The sequence below is a fragment of the Perognathus longimembris genome, chromosome 4, assembly GCF_023159225.1.
Source record: "Perognathus longimembris pacificus isolate PPM17 chromosome 4, ASM2315922v1, whole genome shotgun sequence".
Taxonomy (NCBI): domain Eukaryota; kingdom Metazoa; phylum Chordata; class Mammalia; order Rodentia; family Heteromyidae; genus Perognathus; species Perognathus longimembris.
The window spans coordinates 32284816-32306358 of NC_063164.1; the positions used below are offsets into that span (position 1 = coordinate 32284816).

At 37.1% G+C, this 21543-nt stretch overlaps 1 protein-coding gene across 2 annotated transcripts in view; it reads left to right on the forward strand.

Moving 5' to 3' along the window:
• Positions 1-20071, forward strand: part of Sf3b1 (splicing factor 3b subunit 1) — a 45356-nt gene extending 25285 nt beyond the window's left edge. For both annotated transcript variants that reach the window (XM_048345040.1, XM_048345041.1), the window contains 18 exons: positions 963-1175; positions 1580-1701; positions 4200-4397; positions 4478-4579; positions 5267-5446; positions 7777-7863; positions 7969-8239; positions 8443-8588; positions 8698-8844; positions 9013-9138; positions 9556-9777; positions 10739-10921; positions 11011-11122; positions 12489-12609; positions 13697-13828; positions 15288-15560; positions 19191-19407; positions 19585-20071. In XM_048345040.1, the coding sequence (XP_048200997.1) occupies positions 963-1175; positions 1580-1701; positions 4200-4397; positions 4478-4579; positions 5267-5446; positions 7777-7863; positions 7969-8239; positions 8443-8588; positions 8698-8844; positions 9013-9138; positions 9556-9777; positions 10739-10921; positions 11011-11122; positions 12489-12609; positions 13697-13828; positions 15288-15560; positions 19191-19407; positions 19585-19743 (3011 nt within the window). In that variant the 3' untranslated portion in view covers positions 19744-20071. The remainder of the gene's footprint in view (positions 1-962; positions 1176-1579; positions 1702-4199; positions 4398-4477; positions 4580-5266; positions 5447-7776; positions 7864-7968; positions 8240-8442; positions 8589-8697; positions 8845-9012; positions 9139-9555; positions 9778-10738; positions 10922-11010; positions 11123-12488; positions 12610-13696; positions 13829-15287; positions 15561-19190; positions 19408-19584) is intronic.
• The last annotated feature ends 1472 nt before the right edge of the window (positions 20072-21543 follow it).

Consider the following 21543-nt stretch of genomic DNA (forward strand, 5'->3'; position numbering starts at 1 on the left):
TGAATTCAGGGCCATGTGAGCAGGGCCACTTTGAGCTGAGCCTTATAAGAGAACTTAGCTTTTTCAGTTAGCATTGGAATTCTACAACTTAAGCAACACCTGCATTTCGAGCTTTTTGTTGGTTAGTTAAAGATAAGACTCTTATGGGCTTTCTGCCTGGGCTGACTTTGAACCTTGATTTTCAGATCTCAGCCTCCTAAGTAGCTAGAATTATAGGCTCATGCCTATGGTACCTGGCTGACTGTAACCTTTTGTGGGTGTCTTTGTTACTATCTTTATTAGTTCTTGTTTAGGAGTCAGGGTCTTGGTCATGTATTTCAGGCTAGCCTTCTGCTTTTGCCTACTGAGTGCTGGGATTATAGGAATGTCCTCCCTAACATATTTGGCACCTTTTGTTTTTCATTGTGGCTAAATGTAGCAGACATAAAATTTATTTTAACTGTTTTAAGTTTATAATTTATTAAGTATATTTATAGTATGTACAGTCCTACTATTCATTTCTTGGAGTTTTTTCATTATTCCAACCATAAACTTTACCCGTTAACAGTAATTCCTCTCCCCTGGGAACCTTTGTCCTATAGTTTGTCTCTGAATTTGCCTTTTCTTGTTGCGATGATCAGAAGGTGTACTTCACTTAAACTGAAAATAGTTCTGGCAAATTAAGATCAATTATATTTGCTATGTTTAGTTTTTTGTGTGGAGAAATGTGGTATAAAACAGTGGATAGGTGTGTACACTGGTATCATATTTGGAAAAAAGTTTGCTTTTTCCATTTAGTCATATTATTATGTATGTGATAAGGGAATTCATAAAAGAATTGGACTTTAAAACTTTAAATGTTGTGTCTGTTTTAGGAACCTTCTGCTTTTAAACTTCATCACCACCTTATTATTTCAGCTTTTTGAGTTTAAACTGTTGTTTTAACAATAGTTAATATTATTGCTTTTTTCTTTTCTCTGAAGATACTCCCGGACATGGAAGTGGATGGGCCGAGACTCCTCGAACGGATCGAGGTGGAGATTCAATTGGTGAAACACCGACTCCTGGAGCCAGCAAAAGAAAATCACGTTGGGATGAAACACCAGCTAGTCAGATGGGTGGAAGCACTCCTGTTCTGACACCTGGAAAAACACCAATTGGCACACCAGCCATGAACATGGCTACTCCTACTCCAGGTAGAAACTCTTTTATTGGAAGAATAAAATGATTGAATTCATTCTTGAATTTTTCTCTGTGTGTGTGTGAGTGTGATTTTTGTGTGTATGTGTGTGATTTTTGTGTGTGTGCTGTTAATGTCAGCTTTTTAGTAACAGTAGTACAAAAATTAGTCTGAGTTTACATAAAAGCAATTAAATATTAAGGTTGATCTTTATTATCTCAGGTCCTTTTAGGAAAAGAGGCTATGTAATGATTAAAGTCTTGTACTGTTGATTGTTAAAACCTTTGCCAAGAAGTGATGCTGTGGCTCAAGTGGTAGAGTGCTAGCCTTGAGCTGAAGAGCTCAGGGACAGTGCCCATGCCCAGAATTGAAGCCCCATGACTGACAAAACAAAAACAAACTTTGTACCAATTTTTGCAGGTCACATAATGAGCATGACTCCTGAACAGCTTCAAGCCTGGAGATGGGAGAGAGAAATTGATGAGCGAAATCGCCCTCTCTCTGATGAAGAGTTGGATGCCATGTTTCCAGAAGGATATAAGGTAATAACTGTCAGTATGAATGTGGTGATATTTAGGATGCAAATTTTCTTGTTAATTGTTGGAAAAAAGGTAAGTTTGTACTGGCTTTGCTTAGATTTACTAATACCGTTCTGTTCTTTTTGCTGTTTCTACTTTGTCCATTTCAGTTTAAACTGAAAAATAATTTAGATGGAAAATAAATGAATAGGAAGCTCTTATTTCTGGAGGTACTAGAGTTTGAACTCAGGGTCTTCCTCCAAGCCACAACTACAGTCTTTTTTTTTGTGTGGGTGTGGGTGTGTGTCAGCATCAGGATTTGAACTTTGGCTCTTCGTTGGCTGTCTTATGCATAGCTGGTACACTACTGCTGTGCCACACCTCTAGCACAGCATTTTGCTGGTTAATTAGAGATAGAGTCTCTTGGACGTTTTAGCTGTGATTGGCTTTAAGGAGTGATCCTTTAGGTCTCAGTTTCCTGAGGTGTTAGGATTACAGGTGTGAAACACCAGTGCAGGGGCATTTTTTTTTCTGCCCTACTTTTTTCCTTTTTTTTTTTTTTGCCAGTCCTGGGACTTGGACTCAGGGCCTGAGCACTGTCCCTGGCTTCCTTTTGCTCAAGGCTAGCACTCTGCCACTTGAGTCACAGCACCACTTCTGGACGTTTTCAGTATATGTGGTGCTGGGGACTTGAACCCAGGGCTTCATGTATACAAGGCAAGCACTCTTGCCACTAGGCCATATCCCCAGCCCATTTCCTGGTTACTTTTGAGATAGTGTCTTGCTTCCTGCCCAGCCATGTGCTGGGGCGCAGTCTACCTATATCATTTTTCCTGGTGTAGCTTGGATCATAGCATTCACCACAGCATCAAGTGCTCTGTTGAGAAGAGATTTTTTGAAATTTTCTGCCTGGCTGGTTTTAAACCTCTCTTTCTTCCCAATCCCAGGTTAGCAGGATTGTAGGTGTGAGCCACTGGCCCAGCTGTAACTTTTAATTCATGCTCCCCTCTTGGAGCCTACATACATTAACAAAGTATTATTGGGTAATAACACAGTTGTCATCCACATAGTTACAGAAATTTAATTTTTAATCTAATTGACAGTTGTATGCAGTAGTTCAGACTCATTAGAGAAGATCTGTTGTATGCATGTACTCTGCCCAGGAATTTACACTTATTTAAAAAAAAAAACAAAAAACACAAAACCTGTGTCCTGTGTATTAGGGGTCATTTTGTGTGTGCCAGTACTAGGGCATGTATTGAAGGCCTGGGTGGTAGTCCCAGAGCTTTTCTACTACTTGATTCATAGCCGCACTTTCTTTTTGGTGCTTAATTACAGTTAAGAGTCTATTTACTTTGCTGTTCAAGCTAGCTTTAAACTACAGTCATCAGATCTTAGCCTCCTGAGTAGGATTACAAGCATTAGCCACCAGTCCCCCTGTCTAGTTTTTAAAAGAAATTTTACTGGTTTTACAGAGAGCTTTAAGTGGTGTGTTTTATAGGGCATTGGGAAGTATTTTGGTTTAGGCTTTGACTTGTTTCGAATAGTTTTAGACTTAACAGATTTGTTTTTATACTTAAGATCTTTATGTGAATGATGTTTAATTTTATTACTAGAACATAAACTTATATATTGTATAAGCCATTGCAAGTTTTTTTTTTTTTTTTTTACCAAAATGAATACTTACGTTATTAGTTCAGGTGAAGCTTTTTGGAAATTATTGACTCAAGGTTGGTTCTCCCCTTCCCCCCTTTTTTTTGCCAGTCCTGGGCCTTGAACTCAGGGTCTGAACACTGTCCCTGGCTTCTTTTTGCTCAAGGCTAGCACTCTGCCACTTGAGCCACAGTGCTATTTGTGGCTTCTTTGCTGAGGAATGGAACCCAGGGCTTCATGTATGCGAGGCAAGAACTCTACCACTAGGCCATATTCCCAGCCCTGACTGAAGCTTAATGAATTCCAAATTATTTATTTGACATTTGCTTTTATGGTTATATAAATTACTGTTTGAAAGTTATCAGTTCATTTTTTATTCTTATTTTTTGTCAGTTGTTAGGCTTGAACTCTGGGCCTGGGCTCTGTCCCTGAGCTCAAGGCTCTACCACTTGAGCCACAGTGCCACTTCCGGTTTTCTGGTGGTTAATTTGAGATGAGAGTCTCACAGACTTTCTTGCCTGGGCTGGTTTTGAACCACAATCCTCAGATCTCAGCCTCCTGAGTAGCTAGGTTTACAGGTGTGAGCCACTGGTGCCAGGCTAGTGATTAGTGTTAAAATCTTTTCTCATATATTTCCTATTTCTCACATTCATGATATTCCTAAATATTAGTTACTAAATGAGAAATATGAATATTTATGATAAGTACTTCAAAATTCTGTTAGAATTGTAAGATAAGTATCCGATTTTTCTCCAAATTAAAAGTTTCTAGCTAACATTGTTAAATATTTTAGTGCAAATGTTTTGTGCTATGTAGTTTTTCAGTGTCTAACAGCAAGAAAATCCTAAATTGTCTTGTAACTCTGTTAGGTACTTCCCCCTCCAGCTGGTTATGTTCCTATACGAACTCCAGCTCGGAAGCTGACTGCAACTCCAACACCTTTAGGTGGTATGACTGGTTTCCATATGCAAACTGAAGATAGAACCATGAAAAGTGTTAATGACCAGCCATCTGGAAATCTTCCATTTTTAAAACCTGACGACATTCAGTACTTTGACAAACTACTGGTAAGTGATAATAATGGAAATGAATTACTTTTTGTTTTGAAATTATCAGTGTCTTCACCTACCTCTAATTCCTACTCTAGGTTGATGTGGATGAATCAACACTTAGTCCAGAAGAGCAAAAAGAAAGAAAGATAATGAAGTTGCTGTTAAAAATTAAGAATGGAACACCTCCAATGAGAAAGGTAAATAACAGTTTGTTAACACTTACGTTTAGAAAATTTTAAGTGTTCTCATCATCTTCACCAAGGGTGTAGCACAAAGGAAAGATAAAATGAAATATTTAAATCTCTAATCAGAACTTTGTTCAAATAATTGTATGGAAAAAAGTGCCTTTTTTTTTGTCTTGGAGATCTGTATTTTATTTTTGTCAGTTATGGGGCTTGAACTCAGGTCCTGGATGCTGTCTTTGAGCTCTTTCGCTCAAGGCTAGTGCTCTACCACTTCAAAGTGTAGCCATACCTCTACTTCAGTTTTCTGGTGGTTAATTGAAGATGAGTCTCATGGACTTTACTGCTTGGTGTGTAATTCTCAGATCTCAGCCACCCAAGTAGCTAGGATTACAGATGTGAGCACCCAGCTTCTTTGAGGTCTTAATTAGTAAGATTTTGTAAAGAACTATTATAAAACCATTTATAGCTCTAAGATGGGAGGTCTTTTATGGGAATTAAAACATTTTATGTTCTTAGCTGAAAATGTTGTCTTTTTGTCAAATGAGTTCAGGCTTCAGTTATTTTGACAAAAATGATCTTATGTTCCTCTACATAAAATTTTTGCAAGTGTATCACTAAAATATTAAACTATAGGAAATATTCCTGGAATTTCCTCTTTCAAAATATTTGATTATAAAGAAAATTTACCTTTTTTCCCAGGCTGCATTGCGTCAGATTACTGATAAAGCTCGTGAATTTGGAGCTGGGCCTTTGTTTAATCAGATTCTTCCTCTACTGATGTCTCCTACGCTTGAGGATCAAGAGCGTCATTTACTTGTGAAAGTTATTGATAGAATATTATACAAACTTGATGACTTAGTACGACCATATGTGCACAAGGTTTGTTTTCAAGTAGTATTTCTCATGGTTGATTTTTGTGTGTGTGTGTGCATGTTGCATGCATGCCATTAATGGTATTAAATTCACACAACCTTATGCTCTTGCTTGGCACAAGTCTGACACTACCGTTTAAGCCACACCATTACTTCCTTTTTTTTGGGGGGGGGGGGGTGAGGGGAGTGCCAGTCTTGGTGCTTGAACTCAGGGCCTGGGCCTCTCTCTATATAAAATGTAGTAGTTTTTTTTTCTTTTCTTTTTCTTTTGTGATGGTCCTGGAGCTTGAATTTAGGGCTTAAGCGCTGTCTGAGCTTTTTGCTCAAGACTAGTGCTCTGCCACTTGAGCCACAGCTCCACTTAAGGCTTTTTTGGTATTTTAGTGGAGATACAAGTCATACTTTTCCTTTCTGGGATGGCTTACAACTGTGATCTTCAGATCTCAGCCTCTTGAAGTAATTACAGGCATGAACCACCAACGCCCTGCCCAGATACTTTTACTATAAGAGCAATTCATTGATTTTTTCTTTGTTTTTCATCTTGTTCATATATTGAAATTTTAAAACTACAAAACTTTAGCCGATTCTGTATATTCACAGTGTAAAGGAAAAACATGCTTAGAGCTAACCCATGTTAAATATTGGTTTAACAGTATGTTTGTTAAATTAATATTTTAGGTCAGTCTTCCAGATTTTTTTTTTTTGCAGAATACATTATATACACAAATACAAATATATATCGATGTCATTTTGTGCTATCTGTACTATAATTGATTGATGCTACTCAATTTTTCATTTGCCTTTATTAACAGTAGATGAGGATGTGGATAGGTATTCTTTTTTTGTTTTTTGCCAGTCCTGGGGCTTGGACTCAGGGCCTGAGCACTGTCCCTGGCTTCTTTTTGCTCAGGGCTAGCACTCTACCACTTGAGCCACAGTGCCACTTCCAGCTTTTTCGGTTTATGTGGTGCTGAGGAATTGAATCCAGGGCTTCATTCATGCTAGGCAAACTGTCTACCTCTGAGCCACATTCCCAGCCCCTCTTTTTTTTTTAAATTATAATGATGATTTACAGAGTAGTTACAATGCATAAGTCAGGTAATGTGAGTACATTTCTTTTTGGACAATGTCAACCTTTCCCTTGCTAAATTATTACAATTTAAAGCAAATTATTGATTTATTTATTTGGACACGTACAGCGGCTTGAACCCAGAGCCTTCCACTCTTGTAGTGTTTTACTCAAGGCTAGTGTGCTGCCACTTGAGCAACACCTCTATTTCTAGATTTTTGCTGGTTAATAGGAGGTTGAGTCTCAATAGACTTTTTCCTGGGCTAGCTTTGAAATTTGATCCTCAGCTGTCAGCCTCCTGAGTCGCTAGGTTCATAGATGTGAGCCTGACTTTTTTTTTTTTTTTTTCCTCAGTCCTGCTTGGACCCAGGGCCTGAGCACTGTCCCTGGCTTCCTTTTGCTCAAGGCTAGCACTCTGCCACTTGAGCCACAGCGCCACTTCTGGCCGTTTTCTATATATGTGGTGCTGGGGAATTGAACCCAGGTCTTCATGTATACGAGGCAAGCACTCTTACCACTAGAGCCTGGCTTTTTTTGTATATGGATTCATGCTAGTCATGCTTCGTATGTCATGTGCTTTGATTGTACTCCCTCCCTTTACACCCCCCCAATTGATCCCCCCCCGAAGTTACTATTTTTTTTTTTTTTTTTTGCCAGTCCTGGGCCTTGGACTCAGGGCCTGAGCACTGTCCCTGGTTTCTCTTTGCTCAAGGCTAGCACTCTGCCACTTGAGTCACAGCGCCACTTCTGGCCATTTATGTATATGTGGTGCTGGGGAATCGAACCCAGGGCTTCAAGTATAAGAGGCAAGCGCTCTTGCCACTAGGCCATATCCCCAGCCCCGAAGTTACTATTTTTAATATTATTTATTTACATCATTTAGTTCTCAAATATTCATCTATATCTGGAATTTGAAATTATGTACCTAAAGTTTTTAGAGAACTTTCCCCTTGTTTAACAAAGTCTGATGAATATAAATTTCTTTTGTTTTACATGAATATGAAATAGGTAGTTGGTATTTAAGTGTAACTTTTTTTTTTTTTTTTTTTTTTTTGCCAGTCCTAGGGCTTGGATTCAGGGCCTGAGCACTGTGGTCCCTGGCTTCTTTTTTGCTCAAGGCTAGCACTCTACACAGTGCCCAGTTCTGGCCTTTCTGTGTATGTGGTACTGAGGAATCGAACTCAGGGCTTCATGCATGCTAGGCAAGCACTCTACTGCTAAGCCACATTCCCAGCCCTAAGTGTAACTATTTTGTTTTTCTTTTTCAGATTCTTGTGGTCATTGAACCACTGTTGATTGATGAAGACTACTATGCTAGAGTGGAAGGCCGAGAGATTATTTCTAACTTGGCAAAGGTATTCACATTTTTTCAGAGAAGAAAGCTTGCACCTGTTGATTGGATTCTTTGATAATAAAAAAATAGTTGAGGATTAATTCTGTTCTTGTATCTTTCCTTTTAGGCAGCTGGTCTGGCTACTATGATTTCTACCATGAGACCTGATATAGATAACATGGATGAGTATGTCCGTAACACAACAGCTAGAGCTTTTGCTGTTGTAGCCTCTGCCCTGGGCATTCCTTCTTTATTGCCCTTCTTAAAAGCTGTGTGCAAAAGCAAGAAATCTTGGCAAGCGAGACACACTGGCATTAAGATTGTACAGCAGATAGCTATTCTTATGGGCTGTGCTATCTTGCCACATCTCAGAAGTTTAGTTGAAATCATTGAACATGGTGAGTTGTAATATAAATTGGCTTTTATAAAACAACTGAAATTTGGGTTACTAATTTGGAGATATATTTTTTACTAATTTTATCTAATGTGAACAGGTTTGTCTACTTTGGCTAAATGGTTAGATATATTGCTTTAATCCGGATCATACTGTGCCAACCAAGTAGTGTTGCTTCATAGTTCAAACATGTTTTTGATTTTATAGGTCTTGTGGATGAGCAACAGAAAGTTAGGACCATCAGTGCTTTGGCTATTGCTGCCTTGGCTGAAGCAGCAACACCTTATGGTATTGAATCTTTTGATTCTGTGCTCAAACCTCTATGGAAGGGTATTCGTCAACACAGAGGAAAGGTAAATCCATCTATTAGATTCTGTTTTTTATTTCTCCTCAACAAACTTAAGCCACCATAAGTCTAACTTACGAATATTTTTTTTCTTACGAATATTTAAAAAAAAATAGGGTTTAGCTGCTTTCTTAAAGGCTATTGGATATCTTATTCCTCTCATGGATGCAGAATATGCCAACTACTATACTAGAGAAGTGATGTTAATTCTTATTCGAGAATTCCAATCTCCTGATGAAGAAATGAAGAAAATTGTACTGAAGGTAACTGTTCCATACTCTAGCCTCCTGGGATTGTGCATGTGGCTTAAAGAGAATGTTTATAAACTTTCCACGCCCCACTCCCCGCCCCTCTATAAACATTTTTTAGCCTACATTTCATTGCATCACTATTATATTTCAATTTAATAATTACTTTTAAAAATCTTTTAGGTGGTAAAACAGTGTTGTGGGACAGACGGTGTAGAAGCAAATTACATAAAAACAGAGATTCTTCCTCCTTTCTTTAAACATTTCTGGCAGCACAGAATGGCTTTGGATAGAAGAAATTACCGACAGGTAGGATTTTATTGTAAAATCCTTTTGACTAATTGTTCACTCACCCTGAATGCTTTTCTGGTATATTTTACTGTGATTATCCCACAGTTTATATGTGCTTGTTTGTGAAAGGAGATAGACATTCATTAACCAATTCTATGATTTGTAATCTAGTATAAGCACTAAACTAAAAATTGGTATCTTTCTTTAGTAAATTCAGTGGGTTTTTTTTCTGGCCACCTAAAACATGGGTAACCATTTTACTTTGAATCAAACTGACTTCAGACTTAAATTTTCTAGTTACTTTTCTAGCTAGATTTTTCATCATTGTCATTAGCTAAGTAAGCACTGTACATAGATTATTTGGGGTTTATGTTGCTTTGTTTCTTTGAAAGACCAGTATATAGAAAAGTTTTTTTTTTTTTTTTGTCTTTTTAGTTGGTTGATACTACTGTGGAGTTGGCAAATAAAGTAGGTGCAGCAGAAATTATATCTAGGATTGTAGATGATCTGAAAGATGAAGCTGAACAGTACCGGAAAATGGTGATGGAAACAATTGAGAAAATTATGGGCAACTTAGGAGCAGCAGATATTGATCATAAACTTGAAGAACAGCTGATTGATGGTATTCTTTATGCTTTCCAAGAACAGACTACAGAGGTAATGACAACTAATTATTGTGGCAAGTTATTACACTCATTTCTGTAGAAAAGCATGCTACTTTACAAGAGACTTACTGGGAAATCCAAGGTAAAAGTTCTAAGAATCCCTGGGCTAATACACCTGATAGGAAACTTTTTGATCTTTTGAAGACTATCAGTTCAGGGTGTGTGGAACCAAATGGAAAAAAGTTAAATAGCCTTGTTATTAGCAAGAATCTACCACGTCAGGCTATTTCTCACAAGTGTGTGTGTGTGTGTGTGTGTGTATGCTCACATGGGTGCATACTGGAGCTTGAACTCAGGGCCTAGAGCTCTTGCTTGGCTTTTTTCTTTCTACTCATAGCTGATGCTCTACTACTTGAGCCACAACTCCCATTTCTGGCTTTTTGCTTGTTAATTGGAGGTAAGAGTCAGATTTGTCTGCCTAGGCTGGTTTTGAGTCTTGATCTTCAGATCTCAGCCTCCTAAGCTCAGATGCGATTCTAGTCCTGAGGCACCAGTGTCCCTCAGTATGTTATTTTAAAACAAATCTTCCTCAGAAGTACATTACATTTAAAGTAATGTATATTTATAGTTTTTTTTTCGTGGAGGGTGGGGTGGTACTGAGATTTGAACTCAGAGCTAGTGTCTTGGTAGACAGACACTCTTGTCACTTGAAACACATTCCTTGAAGTAATTTTTTAATTTAATTTTTTATTGTTATTACAAAGATGATGTCCAAAGGGGTTACAGTTATATAAGTCAGGCAAAGAGTACATTTCTTTTTGCACAGTCACCCCTCCCCTCACTCCCAGGTTGAAGTAGTTTTTTCATTTGCTTGCCAATGTTCTTTTAACTTAGCATTAGGGTTTAAAAAAACAAACAAGTTGTGTTTGGGTAAGTTGGGAAAGACTGAACATTACTAAATATCAGTTGTCAGAAAGAACTAAATTATGATTCTTCATGACTTTTTTTTAAAGGACTCAGTAATGCTGAATGGCTTTGGCACAGTGGTCAATGCTCTTGGCAAGCGAGTAAAACCATACTTGCCTCAGATATGTGGTACTGTATTGTGGCGTTTGAATAACAAATCAGCGAAAGTTAGGCAACAGGCGGCTGACTTGATTTCTCGAACTGCTGTTGTCATGAAGACTTGTCAAGAGGTAACTCTTTGTTCCAAATTCTTCTTCAACAAGCAGTTTTAATATAAGAAAACAAAAAAAAAACCATTTTGCCATTATTTCTTTTATAGGAAAAACTGATGGGGCACTTGGGTGTGGTGTTGTATGAATATTTGGGTGAAGAGTACCCTGAAGTATTGGGCAGCATTCTTGGAGCACTGAAGGCTATTGTAAATGTCATAGGTATGGAATTTGCTGGTTATGTGAGAATTTTCATTGTTGTTTGAACTTTCTTTGTGTTTTGGAAATTAAAATTATATAGTCATACTTAGGAGTTGGGTGAATTTGGTTACTTCGAGATTGTACATAAGTTGGGAAATCACAAAAGTTTTACCTTTGTAAGTCTTATTTAAAGTACCCTTACTATTTTAGAAGTACTTAGAACTGACATAGCTTAGAGATCATGGTGTACATAACTTGGTTTCAGCTGGAAGATACTGTCATGTCCTGTAAGGGGAAGACGGCAACCTTGATGTTTCAGTTAAGCTTTAGAGTGAATTCTTCAATATTTATTCAACCTTGTATTAGTTACTATGACAAGTTATTGTTTTATTTGCTTGCTTGCTTGTCCTAAGTTCAAGGAACTTAACTGGCTAGAAAAGTGAACTGATTATTATTATTAACTTGTCTCTTTATACCCAAGCTTTAAAGCTATCAATTCAGTCTTTTAACCCAAAGTCAAAACACAAGTATATGAAAATAATGTTGGATATAGAGAACCTTTGTATTCTTTTAGGGATATATAATAAAGCAAACAAATGGTTTCTTCTATTCCTTCATTGCTATTACTTACTGCCAAAAATAGGCCTTAAAGAAATAGAAAATAGCTGTTTTTTTATTTTAATAAGAAATATTTATGCAGTATAGATATTTGAGTGATTGCATTTGCATATAATTTCCAGTTCAACCCAGTCCTTTCTCTGTACTTGAAAGATGATGACTTGCCAACAGTCATATTTCCTTGGCCACTTGTGGGGCTCTGGTTTGCAGGGAGTTATATTGTGGGCAAAACACTGGAAAGAGAATCAGAGCAAGCAGTTAGAGCAAGAGCCCCTGCCAGCTGCCTCCTTTTTTCTCTCTTCATAGGTGTAAATACCATCCAAGTATACCCTGCATTGCAGGGAGACTGGAGATCTGTTTGTTTTGCAGTTAAAGGGTAAGGGGGCCCTTTCTGGAAAGTTTTGCTTTAATTTACATGTCTACCTCTGGCTTATATTGCTGTGTATGGCCGGAACATAAGCTGTCCCCATATTTAAATGTCAGTGTACAAGTACATTTCAGAAACAAATAAAACTTTTTTTTTTGTTACTGAGTATCCATCATTTAAATCACTTCGCTGATTTCTTTCATTTCCACGCATAATCGAAAATTCTTAATGAAAAGTTAAAAGCAGTTCTGAGTCTGATCAGAATCTGGGGCTTTCTCTTTCCATAGGCAGCTATAAGTTTATATTTATGCATAGTCATGTGTAGTACATTGGAAATTAAAAAGGAAGAATAAAAGTTACACAGTTCAAACAACTCATACTATATTGGCTTCTATTAAATAGGTATGCATAAGATGACTCCACCAATTAAAGATCTGCTGCCTAGACTCACCCCTATCTTAAAGAACAGACATGAAAAAGTACAAGAAAATTGTATTGATCTTGTTGGACGTATTGCTGATAGGTAAGCAGATTACCTAAACATTTTTTTAAAGTAAGTAGTTGTACAAAGTAGTTTCAATTCCAGAAGTCAGGTTATGATTACAGTTCATCTTGATAAATGTCACCTCTTCATTATTCTCTCCTAAGTATATCATCCTTTAAGTTCATTTGTTTTTGTGTGTATGCATGCAACCATGTGTCACCATGCATGTTTGTATATTAGATCTAACTTCCACATAGGAGAACAACATGTGCCATTTGTCTCTGACTTCACTTAACATTATTTTTTCTAGGTCTATCCATTTCCCTGCAAATTACATAAAATCATTCTTTCTGATAGATGAGTAAAAATTCCATTTGTATATGTGTACCACATTTCCTTGATCCATTCATTTGATCTAAGCATTTTTATTAACGTACTGGTTTTTACACTTAGCCAGTTTTTTTCAGTTAGCACATTTGCTTAATATCAAGTATATGTGCCAGACACTGGTGGCTCATACCTAAAATCCTAGCTTCTTAGGAGTCTGAGGTTTGAGGATCGAGGTTCAAAGCCAGCCTGGGCAGGAAAGTCCATGAGACCCTTCTCCACATAGCCACCAGAAAAACAGGAAGTGGCCAAGTGGCAATGTGGCTCATGTGGTAAAAATGCTAGCCTTGAGCTGAAGAGTTCAAGCCATATGACCAACAAAAAAAACCCCAAAAACAAAAAAATAAATGTATGTGATCAGGATGTGAAATAGTAATATTTTCAATCAACTTTCAGTTTGGCTAATAGTGGAGATTGGTAGCCTTTTAAAAGACTAATAGGATTTCTATTTAGTGCTTAAAATGAGATAGTTAATCATGATTTCAGAACTGAATTTGCAAATATAGTTTTGTTTTCTTAGTGAGGTATTAACTCAAAGCATTGTATATATGAGGCAGGCACTCTACTACTGAGCCATGATGCCTTCAGAACAAATTTATTTTTAAAAACTTTTCCTTGGTGGGGTTCAGATTTATGCTTACTTGACATGCATAAGGCCCTGAGTTTGATTCCCTTAGCACTTCAAAAACAACCCCCAAAGCTTTAATACTATAATAATAATTACTTTTTCTTTAATTAGGGGAGCTGAATATGTGTCTGCAAGAGAGTGGATGAGGATTTGCTTTGAGCTTTTAGAGCTCTTAAAAGCTCACAAAAAAGCTATTCGTAGAGCCACAGTCAACACATTTGGTTATATTGCAAAGGCCATTGGGTAAGTATTATTTCCAATTTCCATTTTATTGCAATAAATCCATTATGATGTTAGAAAACGCTTTTGGGGTCATAGCATAATAGTATAATCAGTGTATACTATAATCATAGTATAATCAGTGTAGTTGACCTCTGACCTTCCAAATTTTAAAATAGTTTCTTAAATTTTTAATTGAATTAAAATAGATGGAGGCTTTAAATTCTTTAACTGATTGTAGGTATTTTTAGGGAGTCAACAATCCCATTTTTAGAAAAATTGAAAATTGTTGGTTCTTTTTGGGATATGACTTAAGATATTAAAGGAAGTCTTAATTATAGAAATGTAATTCGTATCTTAGTATAATACATATTTTAAAAAACGTTACTTCTAAGATTAATCCACAGATGAACAGGACTGTAGTTGCTTTATGAATTAACCTGTGGTTATTTCTTCTTCAGAATCAAGCTAGGAGAAAGCAGTAATTGTAGCAAATGAGGCATTTATTTGATTATGTACTTGGTAATTAAGAAAATATTTCCAAGAAATATATAAATTTAGATTGAGCCTGGGCACTGGTAGCTCATGCTTGTAACCCTAGCTACTTAGGTGGCTGAGATCTCAGTGATCAGGGTTTGAAGCCAGTCTATGTAGAATAGTCCATGATACTCTTTCTCCAGTTTTCCTGTAAAAAGCTGGAAGTAGAGGTGTGGGACCTGTGGTAGAGCACAGTCCTTGAGAGGAAAAAGCTGAGAGGGCCAGAAGCCCTAAATTCAAGCCAGTGTAACCCCTCTCCCCCCCAAAAAATAGGTGAAGTGGTTCCCTACACAAACACTTTTTGTTTCTTGGCCATAGTAACATTTTGGTTTCAGTAGAGATGTACTCTTAAGAAATCTGCATGAATAGCTGTTCAAAACTTTTTAGCCCCAATTTCCCTCTGAGTAATGCAAAAGAAGTGCCTTAAAAGGGGGGAGAGGGCTGGGAATGTGGCTTAGCAGTAGAGTGCTTGCCTAGCATGCATGAGGCCCTAGGTTCGATTCCTCAGCACCACATAAACAGAAAAAGCTGGAAGTGGTGCTGTGGCTCAAGTGGTAGAGTGGTAGCCTGAGCAAAAACAAGCCAGGTAAAGCGGTCAGGTGCTGAGTCCAAGCCCCAGGACTGGCAAAAAAAACAAAAAGGGGGGTGGGTGGGGAGAAGAACAGATGTAGTAAAAGTAAATTGCAGGGGGAGGGGAGGTAGAAAAGTGAAAAATACAATTTTTGGTGGGGGACTAGGGTTTTGAATACTCTTGACCCCTTAAAATTTCCTTTAATTGAAAGAATTTAAATAGTTAACTGTCTTTAAAACCAGAAGTTTAATTTATATAATGTAGAAAAAAAAACCTAAATCACTAGTGATTTAAAAGTATTGCATTGTTTATTTTCCTTCTGAGAAAATAATGACTTAGTGTAATATAAATGTTTTTTTTTTTTTTCTTTCCCAGCCCTCATGATGTATTGGCTACGCTTTTAAACAACCTTAAAGTTCAGGAAAGGCAAAACAGAGTTTGTACCACTGTAGCAATAGCTATTGTTGCTGAAACGTGTTCACCCTTCACGGTACTTCCTGCCTTAATGAATGAATACAGAGTTCCTGAACTGAATGTTCAAAATGGAGTATTAAAATCACTCTCATTCTTGTTTGAGTATATTGGTGAAATGGGAAAAGATTACATTTATGCTGTAACACCATTACTGGAAGATGCTTTAATGGATAGGTAAGTGACTTGAATTCAGTGCCAAAAAATAATTATAGTTCTTTGTTTTTAGGACTTACTAGAGTAACTATTAGATGACATTTGTTGTGGTGGTGCTAAAGAAATATTACTATAATCCATAGTAGATATGACTTTTCTATTCTTAACTCCTTAGGCTAAATACATTTTGAAAAATAATGAACTTTAATTTTTGAAATTTGGTCAGGTTGGGTGCTGGTGGCTCACACATGTAATTCTAGCTACGCAGGAGGTGTAGATCTGAGGATCATGACTCAAAGACAGCTCTGATAGTTAAGTCTGTGAGACTCTTATCTCCAGTGAAGCACCAAAAAGTGGAGCTGTGACTATAGTGGGAGAGCACTGTTCTTGAGTGAAAAAAGCTGAGCGATTGCCTCAGCCCTGAGTTCAAAAGCTCAGGATCAGCATGATTTATTATTTGTGCAATTATTAATGTGATGTAATGTATGGTGATTAAATTTATTAGGAAGGTTGCTACTAAGAGCACAAACACAGGTGCAAAGAGCTTCTAAGAAAAATGTTTCGTGTGTGTGTGTGTGTGTGTGTGTGTGTGTGTGTGTGTCTTTTGCTTAAGGCTAGCACTCTACCACTTGAGCCACAGCGTCACTTCTGGCCTTTTCTATATATCTGGTACTGAGGAATTGAACCCAGTGCTTCATGCATGCTAAACTCTACCAACTAGGCCACATTCCCAGCCCTCCAACTAGAATTTTTGTTGTCATAAAATAAATGCACTCAAAGCACGACAGTAATCAGCTTGCTAAAGAAACAATATGGCTAAAAGCCATCTGGTAATATAGGTAAGATCCGTAAGGATTTCTAAATTAACTAAAACATCTAATAAGGGATTAGATAATATTAAAAAGACACTTTCCTGCACAGTTTAGAACAATCAAATAATCTGAATGCTTAAAATAAATTTTAAAGCTTCATTAAAGAAAAAAAATCATCAAGCTATACCAGGTTGAACTACTTTTCAAAGAAGTATATGTTAAGATACTTTTAAATTATATGCGTAGAGAAATTTGGAATTTTAAAACTAGAACCTATAATGAATCAGGCCTGCCAGGGTTTCAATCTGCTTTTAATGTCAGTTACTACTTCTTTGTCTATTCCTTTCTTTTTCCTTAAATCTTGTTTCATTTCTCCTAAAATTACCTTTGTGTTATTACTTTTTTAAAACGTAAAAACTGGGCTGAGAATGTGGCTTAGCAGTAGAGTGCTTGCCTAACATGCAGGAAGCCCTGGGTTCGATTCCTCAGCACCACATAAACAGAAAAGGCCAGAAGTGGAGCTGTGGCTCAAGAGGTAGAGTGCTAGCCTTGAGCAAAAAGAAGCCAGGAGCAGTGCTCAGGCCCTGAGTCCCAAGCCCCCAGGACTGGCCAAAAAACCAAAACAAAAACCTAAGAACTATCTTTGCATATATACAATGCTGTGTCCATAGGTCCCATAGGACTTTTAACCAAGTATATGTGTCTTCTCTTAGCCCACTCTTCAAATTGTAATAAGCAGGACCACACTACACATTTTAGAATATTTGTGAAGAAAACAAAATATAATATTTGCCATATTGAATGTAACTAGTTTTGTCATTTTAGCTGTGCTGAAAATATCTGGGTTAAAGTAGAAAATTGAGACTGTCACCCAGTAAGGTCTGACTCCGTGCATCCTACAGGCTAGTTTTGTATAGATTGATTTTTTTCAGACAATTCATTATTTTGCTTTTGCCTTAAATGGTGATTATGTGCTATGTGCTTTGATACTTCCTATGAAAGTAAAAATTGGCTTTGTTGAAGCTCAAAAAAAGAAAAGGAAAAAGGCTCACACCTGTAATCCTAGCTATTTAGGAGGCTGAGATATAAGGATCATCCCAGGCAGAAAAATCTGTAAGACTAACCTCCAGTTAACCACCAGAAAACCAGAAGTGTAACTATAACTCACAGTGGTAGATTGCTGGCCTTGAGTGTAAAATTACACTCAGGGACAGTGTCCCATTCCTTCCTGAGTTCCGAGAAAGCATAGGATCAGCAGTAGACTAAAATAAAATGGTCAAACATCATTAGTGTAAATATTGAGCTTGAATTAATTGGTGTGACAGAAACCTCATTATTTTTAGCTTTTATCGAAGATAAAGCAAACATTTTCTTGTTTGGTGCTGGTGCCTTTTTTTGCTCAAGGCTAGTGTCCTGCCACTTGAGCCATAGCACTACTTCCAGCTTTTTGGTAGTTAATTGGACATAGAGTCTCACAAACTTTCCTGCCTGGACTGGCAGTCATTCATGGTGTTGGTAAAGGCCAACCAATTATATTCAGCCTTGTTACCAGAAAAATATGTATGTAAGGCATATGTCGTTTTATTTACTTACTTACGTCCAGTCATGGTGTTTGAACTCAGGGGTTTGGACATCACCTAGGCAGTGTTCCTGAGCTCTTTCTCAAGGCTAGTGCTTTACCACCTTGAGCCACAGTGCCACTTCCGGTTTTCTGTTAGCTAATTGGAGATAAAAGTCTCTCTGACTTTCTTGCCTGGGCTGGCTTTGAACTGCGATCCTCATATCTCATCCTCCTGAGTAACTGGGGTTGCATGTGTGAGCCACTAGCACCTGGCTTAAGTTAGAAATTTTATTCAAAAGAAATATTGCTTCACTAATGGTGAATAAATTAGGCAAAAGAAATTTAAGTTCAAATTCTTAGACCTTTGAGATGTTCTTACGATCTTTGAGACAAAGTTTGTGAATTTACTTTTATTCCCACAAACTCCAGTTTATATTATTCCATGTTCATGCTCAAAAGTGGAGTAAATAATTCATTGATTTGTCATAACCTAATTTCTGACAACATAGCTTTAAAAAATACATTATTTCTATTTCCCTAATTGAGTTGTTTTGAAGGGGGAGAGTGGTTTGCCTATACATTTGTTTTGGGGCAGTTTTGGTGGTTAAAGCCAGCGTCTGGAGCATGCTAGGCAAGTGATTTACCACTGTGCTGTATTACATCATCCCTAGCCCTCCAGATTTGAGCTTTTTGAATGAAACTTAATGTTATCGACTGATTGATTTTACTGGTCTTGAGGCTTGAGGAACTTAAAGTTATTTACTAATTGATTTTGCTGGTCTTGGGGCTTGAGGGGCCTAGGTGCTGTTTCTTTGCTTTTTGTTAAATGTTAGTGCTCTACCACTTGAGCTCTACTTCCAGTATTCTAGTGGTTAGAGATAGAGTATCTCATGTATGCTAATATCTGAATTGCCATCAAGCATTTTTAAGTTTATAAAATTTAAAACAAAATGTTACTGCTAATTATATGCAAGATTCACAGATGTCTTCCTTAGTTGCATAGTAAGTCTGCACCATACTTTCTCATTCATATTTATTTTAAAGGTTAATTAGAAATTATGTCTTACTTTGGAGCCTCACTGCGATTTAAGCCATTAAGGCAAAATGTCTCAGGTGGAATCATTAGTTAGTAAAAGGATGTATCAAGTACATAAGGTTGTTAAGATTATTATTTTGTCTGTTCAGTATGTTGAATTAGTAACTTAGGTCCCAAATGGGCAGATGAATATTTCCTGTAAATGTAATCTTGTATCTTAACTTTTTTTTTCTTTATTATAGGGACCTTGTACACAGACAGACAGCAAGTGCAGTGGTACAACACATGTCACTTGGGGTTTATGGGTTTGGTTGTGAAGATTCTCTGAATCACTTGCTGAACTATGTATGGCCCAATGTGTTTGAGACATCTCCCCATGTAATCCAGGCAGTTATGGGAGCCCTGGAGGGTCTGAGAGTTGCTATTGGACCATGTAGAATGTTGCAGTATTGTCTACAGGTAGGTTAAGGATATTTTAAAAGAAAAGTTGGAAATGTAATGTGTTGAAGCAAATCACTGTAACTATATTCATGAGAGAATGGTTATTGGTGGGGGCTTGGGAGTAAGATTTATAACATTAATTATATTATACATGCTCTGTAAACCTCAAATAATACAAACTTTCAATTATTCTAGGGTCTGTTTCATCCAGCTCGGAAAGTCAGAGATGTGTATTGGAAAATTTACAACTCCATCTATATTGGTTCACAAGATGCTCTCATAGCACACTATCCAAGAATCTACAATGATGATAAGAACACCTATATTCGTTATGAACTTGACTATATCTTGTAACTTTATGTTTATTTTGTGTCTAATACACAGCTGTTTCACACCTTAAACTTGCTTCAATTTGGTGATGTAAACTTTTAAACATTGCAGATCAGTATAGAGCTGGTCATAGAGGAAGAACTAGAAATCCAGTAGCATGATTTTTAAATAACTTGTCTTTGTTTTTGATGTTAAACAGTAAATACCAGTAGTGACCAAGAACGCAGTGATTACACACGCTATACTGGAGGGATTTCATTTTTAATTCATCTTTATGAAGATTTAGAATTCATTCCTTGTGTTTAAAGGGAATGTTTAATTGAGAAATAAACATTTGTGTACAAAATGCTAATTTGTGTGTGTTTATTGAACATGACTTGTAAAATGTAGAACTCTGATTTTAAAAAGTACTGGTTTGTGTAGAATAAGTGGCTTAATTTAATTTTCTGTCACCTGGTTTACTATAGAAAGTAGCAGAATATAAACTATATAAAGTGATGGCCTCTTTGTAAAAATTCTGTTCTCGTGATGATGACAGTAAGAATAGCTTTGGGGATGCTCCCCTTAATCTCGCACAGCCATTCCATTACCATAAAAAATAGCACCTTGGCTAAACTGTTTTGAGTATATTATTTTATACTTATATACCACCTTTTACCTTTTTTCTCGAAATGCTTTATGAACATCTACGAAGGTAGTGATGTAAATCATAACCAACTCCTGCAGGGCTGTGTTTAGCAAGTGGGAAAGCTGTCTTCAAAACTGTTCTGGGGCTGGGGTTATGGCCTAGTGGCAGAGTGCTTGCCTTGTATACATGAAGCCCTGGCTTCAATTCCCCAGCACCACATATACAGAAAATGGCCAGAAGTGGCGCTGTGGCTCAAGTGGCAGAGTGCTAGCCTTGAGCAAAAAGAAGCAAGGGACAGTGCTCAGGCCCTGAGTCCAAGCCCCAGGACTGGCAAAAACAAAACAACAACAAAACCTCTGTTCTGCCTTTTTGAGGTTAGGCTTCCTAAACAGTGGTATTAGAATAAGACAATCTTTGGGTTTTTCCTGTGTTTTTAGCCACTACTACAGAATATATGCAGTAATTCCTTATCGAGTGTCTATTGTATGACAGACATAGTCCTTAGATTAGAGGCAGGGTATTCAAAGGTACCTATGACATGCCTTTTGCCCTTAGACTAGTGTAACGAAGAGGAGAGACATAGTATAGATTCCATAAGTACTGTGACACTGCCGTAACAGCAGCTGAAATGTCTGGGTTTGCTTAGTTTTACATATAGTTAGCAGATAATTAGATCTAAGTACAGCATGAATTAAATTCTAAATGTCATTTAATTCCACAGGAACTAAGCAATAAGGCATCACTTGATATTTCTGACATGTTTAAAATGTATCCCCAGCTTTTATGCCCCTAAACTTCTTGGTTTTGACTATACCACTCATTGTCGTTTTGTTTTTATATTTGTTAGCACTTCAGTGAATTCCAAAGGGAAAAGAAATTCTGCAAGCAGTATTAGCATATGAGATTTGTGCTTTTTTTGGTGCCTGTCCTGGGGCTTGAATTTAGGGCTTAGGTGCTGTCCCTGAGTTTTTTTTTTTTTTTTTTTTTTTTTGCGCAAGTCTAGGACTGTGCTACTTGAACCACAGCTCCATTTCTGGCTTTTTTTTTTTTTTTTTTTTTTTTGGTAGTTAATTGGAAATAGGGTTTCATGGACTTTCCTGCCCAGTCTGACTTTGAACTGTGATCCTTAGATCTCAGCCTCCTGAAGTAGCTAGGATTACACACATGAGCCACCCGTTTTTTCTTTTTTTAACTTT